This window comes from Uloborus diversus, chromosome 4 (assembly GCF_026930045.1).
Source record: "Uloborus diversus isolate 005 chromosome 4, Udiv.v.3.1, whole genome shotgun sequence".
Lineage (NCBI taxonomy): Eukaryota > Metazoa > Arthropoda > Arachnida > Araneae > Uloboridae > Uloborus > Uloborus diversus.
Genome location: NC_072734.1, coordinates 20,898,601 through 20,917,802, shown reverse-complemented (window position 1 = coordinate 20,917,802; position 19,202 = coordinate 20,898,601). Strand labels below are relative to the sequence as shown.

Here is a 19,202-nt window from a genome sequence, read left to right as displayed (position 1 = left end):
AGGGAAATGACCGACTCCGCTTGCTTGAATTTTAGAGCCTCCAACTCATTTATCCCAATATCAATTCTAATTCTATTCCAACTCTGAGGTAGTCCTGGCAGGACAAAATTTCGGACTCCGACTCTTAGAATTTCAAGTCTTCGACTCCCGACTCTCAATTCCTTTCTCCAAAAATCAGCCCGACACCGACTCCACAGCTCTGTTCATAGTGCGGCTCTAGTTAGTTGAACTTCGACTTTGACAATTTTTACCTCTTTTCGGAGAGTTCAGAAAAACGAACTGATGTGTGCATCACATGACTTCTTTTTACGCCGATTTAATGATAATAGCGCCTTGGAGTAAGCAAGGAAAAAATAAATATTTTCACCCCTAGTTTCTTGCGAGCCGAAGCAAAAAAACGTTTTACACAGATTTATTTCCCCATTATTGGCAATTTTAATGTGATTCAGTGGTTAACTCTTTAAATATCATCAACATTGGTTAAATTAAAACCAGATTTGAAAATTTAAAAAAAAAATCGCCAAAATTTTTGCCAAGTTGGCGACAAAACTTTGCCGCCAAAAGCTTGCCGATATATCGCCAAGTGTTTGGCAAATTATAACACCACTTGAGTTAGCATTGAAATTAACAATGATTTCCCCCCAAAAAGGTGTAAAAGACCCCCTTAGGAACATCCGAATGCAACCAAAAGGGAAGGTGCACAACTAGACTTTACTAAGAGTCAACGTACCAAATTTCAAATTTCCAGAACATACCGTTTTTGAGTTATGCCGAGATACATACACACATACGCACATACATACGGACGTCACGAGAAAACTCGTTGTTATTAACTCGGGGATCGTCAAAATGGATATTTCGGGTGTCTGTACGTTCCTAGGCATATATCCACGTGTGGCCGGGTCGAAAAAAAAAAACTCAACATTCATTCGGGGTAGAGCAAAATGGAAATTAAGGCGGATTTTAGAGTGAAAATTTTTTCACGAATACAATAATTCATTTTTTTTTTTTTTTTTTTGTAAAAGGAAGTAAAAAGGAACGTGTTATTGGAGCGGATTTTAGGTGGAATTTCAGCAAAACTACTACTACAACAGCAGCCCAACTGAACTTAACGATATAGAGGTTAACACTGCCAAGGTCATAAGCTCAACTAACCAGAGGCGCACTGTATTGTTCTAAAAAAAGTCGATTCCTCGACATCATACAGCACGTTCCAAAAATAAACATTCTATAAAAATACAAGATGCAAGAAATGATTGCCCTCTTCAAATAATGATGTCCTCCATGCTCGCCTTCTTCCAAAACACGGGTAACTTAGCAAAAACAGGTGCGCAGTTTTAGACAGCAGCGCCTTTAATTAAAATCTTTGAGAGGTATGAAGAAATAAACCTTCTATTGTTAGGTCACGTCCATCCAGCGGCAGAATGAAAGCGAAGTCTTTTCCAGGAAGAGGCGCGATCCATCGAGAGAGTTGCTCCAGATAGGGAGGAAGATGAAAACCTTGACCTTTCGGATGCGGCAGTTTCGTCAATAAGGGGAAGGATTTTTCGGGGGAAAAGCAAACGCACGATGTGAGTCATCAAACAGGGCTTAGGATGGACACTAATACTTTTTCTCCACATCCAATACAAAATTTGAATGCTACCAGCTTGAAAATATTTCAATATTACGAATCATCAATCAAATGATATTTACCTCATCTGTTAGGTAAGAGCTAAAAATAAAACTGCCGCACACATAAGTTGTTCAGCACTTATGAAATTTATTTTTACCACGAAACTAGAATTGCAGTCAATAAGGTTTGTCAAAACACATTTAAGAAATAATGCTTTTTTTTTCATATTAAATGAAAAAGCAGAATTATCCATTTCAATATTTTTAATTTGAAATACAGTGATGGGTAGGATCGAGAACTTATGATAATCAGAAACTTCGGGAATCGAGTACTTCTCATAATCGAGTGATTGACAATCGAGATCTTTCTAAATCGGGATCTCGCGCGATTGACTTCTCGATTATTTTAAATCAAGATCTCGGGATCTGATAATCTGTAACTCGAGCTGTGATAATAGAGAACTCGACATGTGACAATCAAAAACTCGATTTCTGATAGTCGAGAACTCTAGATCTGGTGATTGAGAACTCCAAGTCTGATAACCGAGAGCACGTGATAATCGAGTTCTTGAATGATCTTGAATAATCGAGTGATTCGATTATGAGAACTCGATTATGCCGAACACTAATAGTAAATCAATATTAGGAACACTAACGGTTTTTACGGTGGAAAGTTTTTGCTTTTACTTTTAAGGTTATAGAATCATTGTATTTTACTGCTGTTGAAATCGAGTATATTACTGAGAAGAAGTAAAGAAATCACAGTTAATCTTTAATTTTCATTAAATTGTAAACTTTTTGACACACAAATAACATGCAAATTTATTTGCATTATAAATGCCTTGTTTTGTTCCCCCCCCCCCTTCCATGACTTTTTTATGCCCTATACGAAAAAGAGTTACATAAAGTGTATTTTATTTGATTTAAAATACATTGTGTTTCTAAGTAAACCTAAAAATGTACTCTTTTTAAATACAAACCATGATCAAAATTCTGATTTCTTAGAGCGGTAAATTAAAGTGCCCTAAAGTTGACACCCAAAAATAATAAAATTTGTTGCTCGACATTTTTGGTTTCCCCGATTTTTTTACCAGGAAAGAAAATTTTTTAGGCTCATACTTTTTTAGGCGCCTTTTAAGTTTGCTGAGTAGCTGTTTTTGGACCAAAAACAAGTTTTAAGTAAATACATCTAACTCGGTTAATTTTGCAGCCATCAAGACAAAATAAAATGCTACAACTACATCATCGAAATGATGCCCTAGATTCAAATGTAATTTGATTTCAGATAAATTTCGACTGAGATACTGGGAACACCGCAAATCATCTTTCTCCAAAGGTGCTCTGGGAAAAGCTCTGTCACCGGCTTGTCTGGGGCTATTTTTTGATCAAAATTTTATAAAAAATTCTTACAACCATACATAATAGAGCACAAAAGGTTTTAATAAATTTAATCAAACCATTTTTTATCAAAAAAAAAATCGTAAAAAAAGTGAAATTTTTGACGCAAAAAACACTACCCCCCCCCCCTTAAGGGCCTTTTTATGATTGAAAATGATAGTTTAGTACACACAACATTACTTGGGAGTTTTCAACTGATAAGCATTGAATTAGTACTGAAGATTGCTGGTGATTGTAAAAGAAAGAGATGGGGAAAATGAAAATTAATTTTTTAAATCTGCAATTTAAAACTAATTTTGGAAAACTTCTGCATTGGACACAGAAAATTCTTGCGGAGGATGTTTTCGCTCTGACAAAACAATGCTTCCATATCCGGTAAAACATGAAAGGCACGACTGCAAGGAAACATTCAAAGACGGTCATGAATAAAATGCTTTTGATTCGGAGATAGAGGTACACAACAAGAAACGTGTCAATATTGCATAAGACTTAAAATATACTCTACGAAACATGTTTATGTATCACAATACAGCCGGCATTTGTTAATCCAGCAACTAATATATTGTTTTCGCTCCATACATTAATTGTGAAGACGTACTTTTTCATTTACCGAAGAATCAAATGTGTATAACTAGCACAATGCATTCGTGAAAAAAGTACAACAGCTATTAAAACTAAGTCATTAGGTTTAACAAGTTGTAAGACATAAAATTAAGAGACGAAGCAGTAATGAAGTGAGAAAATATTTTAACACAACGCTTAAGTTATTGGAATTTCATTTTTTAACGATTAAATCCACACACCTACGATGTCCCTTTTGTTGATTTCATGTTGACTTAAGATCTAAACCTCAATTTTTTTTGATAAAAGTTCTAAACCTTTAGTTCCTAGTCACATCTTCCTCCGCATGTGCACCAACACTGCCGCGGCAATTCAAGTTAGCACGGCGATATTGCAAATTAGTTCATGCCAACCCAAATCCAATAATTACATGACGGGCGTCGCGTAGTAGAGACAGGTTGTTTTCTTCGCATTGACACTGCACTTGCAGAGAAACTACTTTTACAGAAATTATTTACTTGAACTGAGAATTGTCGAAGGGGGCTTGGCAAGAAAATCTTGGCGATATTTGGTGAAAACACTTAAATGTCTTGAGGAAGAATTTCTTGCACTAGACAACCCATGCATTGGATAGCTAAGACAGGTTGTTTCCCTGCATTTGTACAGCGTTGGCAAATGAGAAACTTTTGCAGAATTTATTTACTTTTACAAAGAAATATACAAAGGGTATGGAAACAAAATTGGCAGCAAAATATTAATGTCTTAAGGAATAATTGTTTGAATTGCAAAAATATGTATAACGCAACGAAAACATGTTGCTTTCGCTAAACTGACACTTTTACAGATTTCATTTCTGTATTATAATTTGCATATTTTTATTAAATTATTTTATTGACAATTATCTTACAAAGGGTATGGCGACTAAACCGATCGACTTAGCGAAATTTAGCGGCAATATCTAAATAAATTGATTAAGAATCGCTTGTACTGCAAAACTCCATGATCTGAGGGTAAGCAGGTGTTTAGTGTAACAAAGAGCTTGATTTTCCTGCAAGGGCACTACGTTTGCAATGAAACAACTTTTACAGAAATCTATTGAGAATAATCATCCAAAGGGCTTGGAGACAAAACTTTAATATCTATCTGCAGACGCGATGAGAAAGCTCCATAATCACTTGAACCTGAAATACATAACATGCACTGGAATTTTACAGACTAGTTGTCGCTCGGATTCATAATTGAGTACCCCGGCACGAAGTACATAGATGCTGGCAGTTAAAATTAGATACGAGTGACATACCAATAACTTGCGCTTTGAATAGACGTATTGCAACAGTCTATGATAGTGTTCTACATAATTTTACGCAGTCTTGAGCTAGAGTAAAGCTGCATCATTGTGTCAGTTTAGCAAATTACTTAGTTTGATTACTCCATTATTGAAAACAGTTGCGTTGTTGTAAATATATATTTTTAAGCTCTTCACTGGTAGAACGAAGCAGTATAGTTTCCGGTGGAACTTTTATATGGATGTATTTCTAGGCACAATTTTCTACTACTGTTTTACCCCAACTATTCCAAACTTTTGTAATAGGATTCGCAAATTCGCATGTAACGAAGTACCAAGATCTGAACTGCGCATATTCAATCGGGGATAGTAGGATTAGAAAAAAGACAAGTTACGTAAAAGAGACACCTTTCCCCGCGATTCACAAAAAACAAATTTATCAGAAGTACTATATTTATTCTCTCAATATTTCACGTCAAAAGATAACCTGAAAACTGATACCGAAAATGATTAAGGACAAGAGATATCTCTGAATTTCTCTCTGCAAGAAAGATATAGCGAACACGACAACGTTGTGACCTTCACAATTACGTCAAGAAAGCACATACTCAATAGGAATGTCATGTCAACCAATGACATCAAAAAGCAGGAACCAATAAACATGGAAATAAAGAAAGAAGAGAAACAACTCCTTCAAGAAAACAATAATACAAGCACGGCTTTACTTTCTCAAGAAAGAATCTTTAGAACGGTTTTAATTTTCTATTGCTGTTTCACGAATTCGTTATGCGTACGTACAATGGGTACAATTCCAATCTTCAAATGAAACAACTATCTGGTATCCTGCACAAAACATCAAGAATAATAATAAAACTTTAACCCCTTCAGACCTGGTGTCCGGTATACCGGACATACAGCTGCTAATCATTTAATAATTAATTAAATTATCTAATTTTTTTGTAGTTGACTCTTTACAATCTGCTTATTATAATCTGTGAAATAATTTTTCGTTTTGGGATTGACAACACTGACATATAAGGATTAGGAGATAGGGAGTGGCTCATTTTTCCAACCATGGATTCTCGTCCAAAAAGCGAGGGTTTTTTTACTGATTTTTTAAAAAATATATAAGTTTGTTTGGTATTTTATCGTTTTCTTATATGAAATATTAATTTCAAAAATATAAGTCCGGAATATTGGACGTGCCATATCTCTTTTAATTTTGCTCCTACAAACCTGAAATTTTGTCTATAAGGTACCCTTTACCGTAGTATACTGTGTACCAAATATAAACATTTTTGGTCAAGTATTTCATAATTCCAACTGAAGGGGTTAATAATACCATCCCACTAATGTAAAACTGTTGCTAATTGAACTGTTACATTTCAAATTAACATATTGTTCATCGGAAACGTAACAATATACGGTGTTACTCTTGACGAGAACGTCATATCACGTCCTTCGATAAACTTGATGCAATTTACGAAATATTACACATTTAGATAGGGATTATCGTCAATTTATCTTTTGTACCCTCAAACAGCTTATCAACCATCATACTCATAAAAAGTTTAAATACTTTAGTTGCATATATGTGTATATGCTACTAGTATATGTATACACTCCTAATAAATATATTGTGCGATGAAAAGGTTACCTATACTTTTATTGAGTTTCTTTTTCACTTTTCCAAAAAAAAAAAAAAATCGTCGGCCACACGCGTCAGTTCTTACAAAAAAACTGTCAGCTATATGTAAACAAAAGAAAATAGTGTTTAACAAAGATATTGCAGTCGAATTACAATTGATACATGTTCAATGGGATACTTATTATAGCTGAAGGGAATCCAGAAAATTCTGCAGAACAGGATAAAAAACCGAGAAGTGGAGAAAAAAAAATCATTAAGATTAAGGACACAACGTAAGGTACTAAAGCAATGGGGCTGTGTATGTAAAGCAACAATCTGTTCATACCAACTACTCTTTTCAAAGCTTTCAAATCTGTTTTTTTTTTCTTAAATTAACGCGCAGCTGTATCTTGCTTTCGATAAGTTTTTTTTTTTTTTAATTTTAACAAAACTGATATTTTTTACACTTTTCAAATAAAAACACTGCCCACTTTCTCAGCAAATACTTTAACAAATGAAACCCACAAGTTCGAAAACAAAAAAAAACCTGAAATATGCATATCTAAATATTTTGTAATGGGAGTTACTCTCCCATGGTAAAAGCATTTCTCCAGTTATCCGACACGGTTCAATGAAAAATAATGAACCACTAAGCACACTTGGCTGAATATCAAATAGTAACGCTGGCTGGTAAGAAGGCACGTGATCAAATCAAATATTGATTTTATCAACTTGTGAGATAAAAAGTAACTTGAAAATAAAAGCATTAGAGAAAGTTATGGAAGATTGTTCGCATCTTACATAACTTTCTCTAATACTTTTATTTAGTCTCGCATGGAATCAAGAGTAAAAGCTTCGAAATAACCGCTTTTGCTTGTTATATCGTTGCACTAATTGTTTCACATTTCATTTTATTTATTAACATTTTTTAATAATACAAAACAAGAGATAAGGCAATATTAAGTTTTGTAGCATAATTTGGGATAAATATTCCTTTTCGTGACGTATTTTCCCCCGCCTTTAAGCGTAACAAGGGGGAAATTTTTTGTGAACTGCATCACTGATTATAATCTTTACTAATAATAAAGCTCAAAGTATCTCCGTCTGGATGTCTGTAACGTGCATAGCGCCTAGACTGTTCGGTCGATTTTCATGAAATTTGGCAAAGTTAGTTTGTAGCATGGGGGTGTGCACCTCGAAGCGATTTTTCGAAAATTCGATTTTGTACTTTTTCTGTTTCAATTATAAGAACTTTTCCCGGAGCAAAAATATCATAAATTACGAAATTAGCATGACGTGGAATGGGAGAGCGAATGAACATAGCCAATTGGCGAGAAATTCGTCATCCATTATTTGTAAATATAAAGGCGAACCGAATGACCTTTTAATTTTCAGCTACGAGCAAAGCCGTGCAAGTACCACTAGTTTCTTAATAAAGTATCGAAATGACACTACCGATTGCGGATAAAGAACAGATCACTGTAGAGCATTACGACGTTTTGATCGTCCGCATAGTTCAAGCTTTTGGATTACTTTCACTGGAGTATACAAAATTTAGTTCAAAAATTATCCATTTCGGCTCAACTAACAATCATGAGGTATACCTGTATATTCAATTCGGGCTTAAATGATCATAAAAATAATTATACTGAAACAATTCTACAAACTCACCTGTTTCTTGAACTGGGATTGTGCAAAATGGTTTGCTGTTGGTCCACTTCCACAACACATTTTGTCCCCAATTCAATTTCTAAAAATATAAAGAAAAAGAAGTGAAAATGGGAAGTTTTCACTAAAATGACATTAAATTTCTACTAAACTAGAGCTTTGAAAAAAAAAAAAAAACACACACACACACACACACACAATAAACTCTTAATAAAATTAAGCGTTAAAAACTTACATAGAGATTGTTTCAGATAGTCAGAAACAGATGTGTAGTGTTGTATTTAGTGCTACATTTTAAAACCATAGAACAAAAGATTTAGTTGGGAAAAGAAATATTGATTGAACCATTAAAAAGTAACAGATCAAATTAAAGGCTTTGATTTAAAAAAAACAAAAAGAAAGAAAGAAGAAAAATAGCCTCGAGAAGTGTATACGTTGAGAATTATTAGGTAACTTGATTTTATCGAACTTGAAGTAAGTTACTCTAAAAACTGAAACTACCAAGACATTGAAAATGAGTATTCCTACCCTTCCATTAATCCGGCGAATTTTGCGAAATATAGACACACATTTATAAAACGCGAAAGATTACCGCTCTGTAGATTTTGCGCAGAACAGCGTGCAAAATAGCAACGAAAACTGCAACGCCTTTAACTACAAAATTATACTTTTATTCAATACCAGTTGTGACACAGACCGACGTTCTAAATCCCCAAAAAGTATGACATGCCTTGAAGGGTTAAAACAAGCTATGTTTGTCCCAAGCACTGTATAAACAGCTATCTTATCCACTGTTAGTAACTGCATACATGATACATTATTATTAATATGTAAATTTTAAAGATGTGTTTTTAATACTTATGTATTAACAAATTCAATCTAAAAACGTTTTAACAATAGAATTGAATAGCCTGAAAATGGAGAGTTAACAGAGTGGAAGTAGAGTAAACATATTCATTTACTCTCTTTTCACGTAATTCGCTTATCAACAGTACAAGGAAGAGATTTTCATTCTTACTAAGTATCTTATCAGATAAATTCGCGAATTTATCGCAAATGGCATCACATAAAACGTGACCTACCCTTTAAATATTCTTAGCCATATCTTAGATTCTGAATGGGCATGAAAACAAATAGAAGACACCGTTTTATCGCCGGAATATACGTTATAAACTTCTACAATTGCAGCATATTTATTTGTTGTTTAAAAATACACTACAAACAAAAATACACTTGAAACACGACTCTAACTTATTCGTGAAGAAAGAAGCAGTAAATGTTTTATATAAAAGCCCGCATTAAAAACGCTCTTTTTCAATGATAAATGTAACTTTAAACTTAGTTTTTAAATAGATACAAAGAACCATTTTTCACTACTTTAAGTACAAAACAGTAGATTAGTTGTGTTTGTGCTCTCCAAATATTTACACATTTTCTAATCCGCATGCCGACGAATTTTGCTTACGGTAGTGGAAAACCCCACTATCATCAACTTAGATAGTTTTAAAAACAAAAGTTTTAGCACAACTGATTTTTTTTTCCATACAAGAGATATAGACGATAATCTCTTCCCTCGAGATTCAAAGGATTAGATTTCGCGAAAGATACAAATTTCTCCGAAGAAAAATGTTTTAAGTTTTTTTTAAGTGTTAAAAATTGAACAAAAAATTGTTCAAATGAAAAATAAAGTGGGGAAATAAGATGTCCTTAGCGACTCCTTGCATTTTAGCAAGGAGCCTTTGAACTATAATGCCATAAAGCACAAGAGAAATGATTGGTTATTTGGTAGAGAACTTCAGAACAAAAACGTTAGAAAATGATTTTCGTTGGACTAGGATTTATTAAGGTTACGGACAGACACACATTGCCCCTACTTTCAATGTTTTATATTTAAAGCATTTCTTGAATTAATTTATGTACTTTTTGATTTTAGGGGTATTTTTAGAAGCCTTTGTCCATGTGTTTTAAAAACTCATACAGAAAAGCAAACTGAAGGAAGGGAAGGGGGGGGGGTTGAAAATATTTGTTGTGCATTTGGGGCATGCCTGTACGCATGAATTAATATTATGCATTATGCATACAGTCCACTGAAACCAGAAAGGATCGTAAAGTTATTATTAATGTTTATAAGAAAATACTTATTTAGTTGTTTCAGCAGTTTAATTTCTTGAAAAAAAAAAAAAAAACACTATCACTGATAACAGGAAATATCCAACGCTGTTTAGTACAAACAAACAGCTTACAGAATACACGCGTTTCGGGGTTTCAAGGAACCCCTTTTTCAATTCAAAGGTGTGAGCTTCCAGATATAAAGACACCGAGTAAAAGAAGCAAGAAAGTGGGAGATGTAAGCTTCTTTACATCTAGAAGCTCACACCTTTGAATTGAAAAAGGGGTTCCTTGAAACCCCGAAACGCGTGTATTCTGTAAGCTGTTTGTTTGTACTAAACAGCGTTGGATATTTCCTGTTATTTCTCGGCACAAACAAAGGTATTTATTTATAGCTTAACTATCATTGATACTTGCACTTGTTAGAGCTGTTGAATAAGAAACCTGTGGCTATTATTTCTGCTTTTGATAAGTAGAAGGCATACAAAATTTCCAATAAGGTATGTTGGTGAGAACGAAAAACAAAATTAAGAAGCTTTATTTGAAAAAAATATATTCAGGGCAAATAAAGCCTAGTCTTAACATTGGGTAACTCCAACAATACAAAGACCACAAAAAAAAAAAGGAACATACAGTCCTCAGAACATGCTGTAGGCAATTCAAGAAACAAATCGATTTTATTTATTATCCTTCGCTGCGTTTTGCTCTTTGAACACATTCATGCGCTGGATCGATCAGACGATTTTGAGCAAGCTTTTTGCAGGGGCTTACTCCGCTGCCCCTGTTTTATTACCTCCAGCATTCTCGCCCATTGTGGCAGAAGTTATGGCAGAAAGGGGGGTTTCAATTCTCGTCTTGGGCGGGTTACTGACCGGAAAAGAATGTTCTAGAAAAGGCAGAAGAAGCCAGAATGCCGCTGCTGTTGTGACTCCCTCCCCCCTCCCCCCCCCCACACACATCACAGAGAAAAGATCATTTTTCACCATTATGCGGATAGTTTTCTTCGATACTTACAAGTATGGAACGCCATTATCATTATGAAAATTTTTCCCAACAAAACCGCGATTTATTGATTACATTTACACAAATATTCCATAATGATGCAAGTGGAAGAGATTGATAATGCCTCAGTCACTCGTTGATTGATATTCCTTGCTGGAAGAAACAAAATACATTCCATTTCCTTACTCCAGCCCAAGCACGGATCTAACAAGAAGATAAAAAAGAAAAGAGACAAAGAACAGAGTGGAGACGAAATTTTTCTCTTTTCGTAACCCAAACCAATTTTTCTTAAACCAAAAAAATCCGGTGCCAGTTTAATTAACTTGATCATGCTTCATTAAGATAAAAGTTCTGCACTGCGAAGCGCAAAACCAAATAAGAAGTGAAAAAACAAATCAGGTAAATAAATGCCTCGACACAAGCTGAATGCAAAGATTAGTGCAACATGGCTCTGATAACAAGACGTTTCCGCTTAGACGAATTCACTTCTGCTTGGGGAAAAAGAGAAAGAATTCTGATACATCATACAAACACAAACATACACACAATAAATGGCTAGGAATGCAAGGAGAACATTCCAACTTTTCAAAGGGTCCCAAGACTTGGTAAAATTTGGGAACCCCTCCTTTTTGAAGTTTGCGCTAAAAAGAATTCATGAATCATTTCACAAATATTCAGCGAAGAAAAATTTAAGATGAGAATCACTGATATTGCTAACTTTTTTACAAGGCGTGAAAATGCTCCTAGTCATTTTTACAGGAGTGAAATTCACATTGAAGGAGTAAAATATACGAAAACACTAAAGCCTATATAATAAGAATCACCTCCAAAAAAATATAACTTTTATGAAATAGAAAATGAGAGGGAGAGAGAAAAGATGGGTAGGGGAATGTGGGGCTCTAGCTTTTTCAAAATGAGCAGATTGGAAATTTATTTTGAATATTACAGTACATAAAGAAAGAACATTCTATTTTATAATAAAACTTGCATTGAAATAGTATTTTTATTTTTGGCAGTAAATTTGCGCCTTCAAAATTAAGAGTAGAAAATGTTCACTTTATTTTTCCATGGGGCAAAGTGAAAAATGAAATAATTTTCTAATGAAATATTTTCTATTCAATTATAGAAAATATTTTTGACCAAATGAATCAGTAAATAAAAGGTTTAATGAGTAAATGAAACGATACTGAAACAATAAACTGAAAATTAAATTAGTTAATTAATTAATATATGAAGGAAAATAAATGAGTAGTAAAAGGTAAGTAAAAAAGTGAATGAATAAGAAAATAAGTGAATGAAAGAATAAATCAGTAAATGGAGGAATGTAAATGAGAATGAATTAATAAATGAATGCGTAAGCAATTTAGTAAATGAATGAGCGAGTAAACAAAATAAACTATTTCACTTTGCCCCATCCACTTCACATGTACTTCACTGATTGTAGAAAATTTTTAAAATACAAATAATTTTAATATTAACTAAATAAATATTTCACAGAGTATTAGAAGGTCTCATTTAATACTTAATATATCAATAACAAGAACTTTATAATTTTATAATAAAATAATAATTTTTGACTTGGAACAAAGTACAGTCGGATCCCGCTACAACGCGATCCGACTTGCGCGAAATGGCTATAACGCGAGTTTTTCATGAGTAATGAATTTTTTTATTGCTGACGCAAATTGCTCGCTTGCAGCATGAAATTTTTTGAAAAGGAGCGGCGAAGCGTTAGAATGGGCTTCGTTGACACTAAATATTGGTTTCGTGAATGGACTTTCATTAATTTAGCATCACTGAAAGCGGAAGTTCACACACTGTATTAGTCTAAACAACGCTTTGCTTTTGTTTATACAAATAACCGCTTTGATTCTTAACATTTTTTTTTCTTCTACATATGAACGTAGATAAAACAGAATGGCTATCAAACGAGCACTTTAATCTTAACAGTGAAGCTCTCAGAATAGTGTCTGAGCAAAATACAAACATCATAAAAATAGAAGCGAAGCCAGAATTAGGGGTGTTCCCACACTGCATAAACCATCATCTTCATAATTTTAAAAATTATAATTAAAATTACGATATCTACTATTCAGTGCTATTATAATGCAGTAATGTACTAAATGTAAGTACCCTACTGTTTAAGTACATATATCTTATTGATCATAGATTTTGTGCTTTATAACAGTAATCATGTTAAATAGTAACAATTTTTCTAAAATACAGTAAAAAATCAGTTCTTTATAAAAGGTACGGTAATATATAGTAAAAAAATGGTTTGAAACAATTTGAGGGGTGTTAACACATGTCTGAAATAACTGGGTATGCTTATAAAAGTTTTCTAAACATACGTTGTTCCACAACGCGAAATTCCGACTTACGCGAGGGGTCTTGGAACGCATCCCTCGCGTAAATCGGGATTCGACTGTATTACAATATAGGTATCATTTTTTGAAAATTGCTTGTAATATCATATGCTTTAATCTTCGGTGATTTTTTTTACTGACTGGAATAGATTACATGTGCTACTAGATAGTTAAAATACTACCAGATAGGTGGCGCTAAAAGCAGAGTAAATATTTCACCATTTCACTTTGCCCCACATTCCCCTACTATTTTTATTTTTAGCTTTTCAAATGCTTGATAGTCATAATTTTTTTTTAAAATTTAACCATTTTAAGTTCTTTTTTTTTTTTTTTTCATTTTTAACATACCGATTGATCATTTTAACTCATTTTCACGATGCTAAATTTTACGAGATACAAAGCCTGAAAATGAGTATTGACAAAATTTTGGAGGCCTATTTTTTATTTTCAATGCGTGAAATACGCAAGTAGGAGCGTAAAAAATATCTCTGGATGAGATAATAGCAAAAAACAGGCGATGCAAGACAAAATGAGATCCTTGTCTCATTGCAAAATTTTTTTTTTTTCTTTGACTCATTCAGAATAGACAATTTCGCAAAATGCATTTAAATTCAAATGCAAGAAACGGAATGATGAGACGAATAAATAGGGACTAGGCACGTTCAAATTCATTTGAACAAAATGCTTTCGAAAAACTAGTTTAAACAAGTAATGGATTTTATTTCATTTCAACATTTCACACTCATTTTCCAAAAAGCGACAGAATATCTCTTGGAGTAAATTAATACTTAACAGGGGGAGAAAAAATGAGAATTCACAGAGCACGAAAAACTCTAACTTTCCCAGTTTTTTTTTTCTTACGAACACTTCCTCATGATATTTAAAAATTATTATTTTGTCAAATCTTTTTTGTTATATAAACATATATAAACATATTTTTTGGGTAAATTATTTCATAAAATTAGTTTGAAAATACAGTTGACCATCATGAAACAAGTAGAGGAACATACATACGGGGCAGATCAAGCTTCCGGATTTTTTTTTTTTTTTTTGGGGGGGGGGGATTTTTGGAAAGGTGCGATTTTTGGGCATAAATATGGGGTCTGGGGCAAATTTTTCGAAACAAATCCCAAACACGCAGTTTTAGGACAATTTTTGTTTATTCAAAGGGCCCCCATGACTCCCCCCTCTCTGGATCAGTGCTTGTCACTTTCAGCTTTCTACGACGCAAGACGATATCAAAAAAGAAGTTTTTTCTTCAATTTACTATTCTGGCTCGATTAGAGCAGGAGTGATTGAATTTTTCCTCGAGAGTATGAGCTGAAACATTACTTTTATGTGACTGAAGAAAAATTGACTGGAACAGAACAATTAATCATGTACTGCTCTAGAAAATCAAAAAGACATTTTTGCCAGCTTTTGGAAAGGTTTAAAGGTTTATTTTGTCGCCAGTGTAATGTTCTTGTCCGCGCGGGGGGAGTGGAGGCGGACATTGAGAGTTTCAAGATAAAAAACTCAGAAGGTAATTTTATTTTTATAAAATCTCATCCCATATAATGTTATTTCATTAACTAAGTTAGTCAATATATAGTTATGTTCATTAATTAAATTAGTCAAAACCTTTGATTATAATCAGTGTCGTAAAGGGGGAAAGGTTTGGGGGAATTACCTTCGCGTTTGGCATCAGAAGAGAAGTCAGTTTGAAAACCGTTTACATTATTTTTACATATACAGTCAATTCGCGATAACTCAAATATTACTATAACTCGAAGTTTTTATCAAGTCCCGACCCCTTTGTCTTTAGTTTCATGCTAATTATTCTCAATATCTCGAAGATAACTTTTTTTAACTCGAAGTTTTTTTAAAGATGATTCGAGATTTATTTCGAAAAAACGAAAAAAAAAATTGTTGTACTGTTTACTTTGACATGTTACTGGACTACAAATTTGCTTTTAAGCTGTCAAGTTGTCAAGTCAACAGATTGTACCTTTATTTAAAGGCGGACCTAAGTTAAGATGCGTTCCCCTTCATTCTTTAGTTCAAACATTTGCTGATAAGTTCCTGAGAGACAGAGAGAGCTTTTTTTACCATTAAAGATGTCTAAGCAAATACACTCTGTCAACGATATCAAAGAAAAAGAGAAACTTTTAAAGTGGTAGAATCTAAAATCCATGAATCCGAATTTGAAAAGAATGAAGATGTGCACTTTTCCTGAAGTAGAATCAGCTCTGTTCAAGTGGTTCCAGCAGTATCGAAATCAAAACCATGCTTTTGGTTTTTTTTTCTCTCAATATATTTTATTAAACTGCAGATTTTTTTTTCTTTCGTTTTTTTTTTTTAAATTTAGAAAACATTTGAAAAAAAAAGATTAAAAGTGGGGGGAGGGGGGAGGGCTTACCAATCTACAAGTTCATGCCAGTTCATTTCAAGCATAGTCATGTTTTTACTACTCATTTGATCATCACTAGTAAGAGAATACCATATTTAACTAAATTGAATCTGAAAAATATCATTATTTCTTAAGTCAAATTTTACTAAAAAATTCATAAAAATATGATCCCATTGAGATCCCAACTTGAAATTTCCCACAAATGAAGATAAAATACACAAAAATTTTTGGGAATTTAAAAAAAAAATTCATTATATGTTTCCTGAAAAATTACAATTTTTAATTTAAATTTTTAAAAATGAAAATTTTTGCAAAATTAGTCATATTGCATGTCGTATTAAACAGTAACTAACGTACTTTAAAATATGTTTTACCAAATCTTTCTATCTATGTTTGGTGCTGAGTAATCGTCCATTTTCTGTTCAAGCATCCATGAAAAAACGAGTGTTTTTCTAAAAATCAAAGTCTCATAAATCAAAAAATAAAAGAGATAAAAATCTAAAAATTTGGACTTTTGATCACCTTGAAGGGTACAATTGATGAGCCAAATTTCAAAAGAAATACAAAATTGTGATGAAAAAACTTTGGATCACTTGACATGGAATGACCCTTATGCAGATGGTTTTTTTTTTTTTTTTTTTTTTTCCTGTTTGTACCCATAACATACCACACACAACACACGTAAGGCATTAAAATAAATACGACGGGAATGCTATACTCTGCGTTTCGACTCCTTTATGCAGGCTACAGTTATTATTCAGATAAGTTGACTATTAATCGAAGAGTGTTCTTTCTTTTTTTTTTTTTTTTTTTTTTTTTAAAGCTTTGACTCCGTTCAGACCACTAAGCATAATGTAAGCATAAAAAAAGTATTAGGTTTAAAAATTCAGTTCTCAAGGGAATCCTTTTTGTGCAGAAAAACTTTTTCATTATATGCTGAAACGTATATTTTTTCTCATAGCAGTGCTCGACCTTTTATAGAAATGAAAAAATACTACGCTAAATTGAAATTACGAGTTTCACCCAGTAAACCTTTAACTATTTATTCGAATACTATGTAAAACATTAAAATTATTATCAACTACTCATTTTTCTACAACGTTTTCTACTCCTCTGCTTTCGGGGGGGGGGGGGGGGGTGCAATTTGTCTACGTTCGAAAAATTACACTTAAAAAACGGACTCAGTTCAACTGGTTTTGGTTTTGAATTTTAAATGTTCGATTAAAAGGAGCACATGCGCTGGCATTCAAGCTGTAACGGTTAAAGCAGTCTGCTATGCGAAATTGTATCAATTTTCAAAAAGAAAAACACTTATTTTCAATTTATGATTTCTCCTGAATGTTTGTTTTAATTGCTACGCGAGATCTTCCTCATTCCTTAATCAAATTCCTTTTTTTACGAATAATTTTAAAGTATATCATGCTGGCTAATGACAAAACATAGACGCATGGTCTTTTTTTTTTGGCAAAAAGGATTTTTGCTGTTTTTTATTACACATTGCTTCAATGAATAGCATTCGAAAACGAAGGCACAACTGCTCAGTTGGTTGGAGCGTCCTGCTGTTAATCAGAATGGCGTCAGTTCAAGTCCGTGCCAATAAATATCTCTTTAATGTTTCTTTTTTTCCGTCAGATCCTCACATAGGCAGGACTGTATTTGCCACAATCCGTTTTTTTCACGTGCACAATTATTGCTTTTGCACGAGTCAGTCAGTCACACTTTTAATGATATTTATGTTTGCATTGAAAATACGTACAACCAAAAAAAGGTGAGCGATGATCACATTATCACAACGTTAGATTTAACGAGGTTTTGTTGCTGATGTCTTCAAATTATATGCCTTCTTTTTTGAGTTTAATTTTTTTCCGTTTACTTAAATTTGTTAACTTGTTTCTATTCTTCTTCATCTTTCTTTGAAATTTTTAAAGAGCGAAATTCGAAGCATAGTGCGGAGTTCCACATGGGTCGACTAGTAAACAAAATATTCTTCTCAAATTCAAAAAACGCTTGTTATTAAAAAAAGAAAGAGATTCTAGTTTGTTCATTTATTACATTCAATATAAATAAGTAATTGCGACCACATTTTCTATTTAAAAAGGAATAAATTCTCGCTATCTGTAAGGCACCTTTAACTTTCTTTGTCATCATACAAGTCGTTAATTTTTATACACTCTTATACACCACACGTTTACTGAGACGAGATAAGTCGTAATCAGTGTCCTAGTTATTATACAGGGTGTCTCAAAAACGTAGCGACACACTTTTGGGGAATGTAGGTTGATTGCACCTACAGAAATGAGAACTGCATAGAACCATTACAAGAAAAAACCAGGAGGAACTGGTAACAGAAATCAGAGATCAGAAAGAAGACAAAACAGGGATTAACGGGAAACTTATATTGGAAATATTTAGTACAAATTGCGTACTAGATGAAAAGTGTTTGTTATGCTACAATAAATGATTGGTTTCCAATACTATATGATACGTAAAAGACACCAATGGAGCACAGGATGCCCCCCCGGCATGGTCAAGCACATCGAAATTCTTTGATTGCAGAAACTTAATGGTGACAACTTCGAGCATTTGTTGTAGCGCTATGAACTGTTTTTATCCAGTACGAATTTTATATAAATTATATACAATAAGTGTTTCTTCCTAATCACTATCCTGGTCAGCACTTTCCCTTTTCGTTTACAGATATAGGTTCCCATGAAATTGTCATTTCTTTAAGGTAATATCCAGCGGCCGTGGTGGCCGTTGGAATAGAAACTAGAGAGTCGTTGGTTCGACGCTTCCGATTACGCAGCCCTTATTTTAAAACAGCTAGTTTGCCTTATTATTTTTTTTAAAGCTTTAATGATACTTGTTCTGCCCTGATGTCAGGGCCGAGGTGGCCATGTCGGTAAGACGTCGGACTCGTAACTGGAGGGTCCCGGGTTCGACGAACACGGTCGAAGATCCTCCGCGTACGCTAATAGTGACTGGTGCATGTCAAATCTCTGCTGTCACATAGCCTTCAAAGTTCGTATTCCGAATCAATACCTCTGGGAGTGCAGGATCAGGATTGATCAACTCCTGGTCTGCATAAAAAAATATAGCTCCATCTAATCGGTTAAATCAAGAGCAGTGATTGGTACAGGGACCCTACTATATAATTATCGATACAGCTTGTCGCTACATTAA

The 19,202-nt window shown here is 33.6% G+C and overlaps 1 protein-coding gene across 2 annotated transcripts in view; it reads right to left on the bottom strand.

Annotated features, from left to right (window-relative positions):
- LOC129221132 (kinesin-like protein KIF13A) overlaps positions 1-19,202 on the bottom strand; it is a 209,222-nt gene that overhangs the window by 124,836 nt on the left and 65,184 nt on the right. For both annotated transcript variants that reach the window (XM_054855576.1, XM_054855577.1), the window contains exon 2: positions 8,157-8,235. In XM_054855576.1, the coding sequence (XP_054711551.1) occupies positions 8,157-8,235 (79 nt within the window). The remainder of the gene's footprint in view (positions 1-8,156; positions 8,236-19,202) is intronic.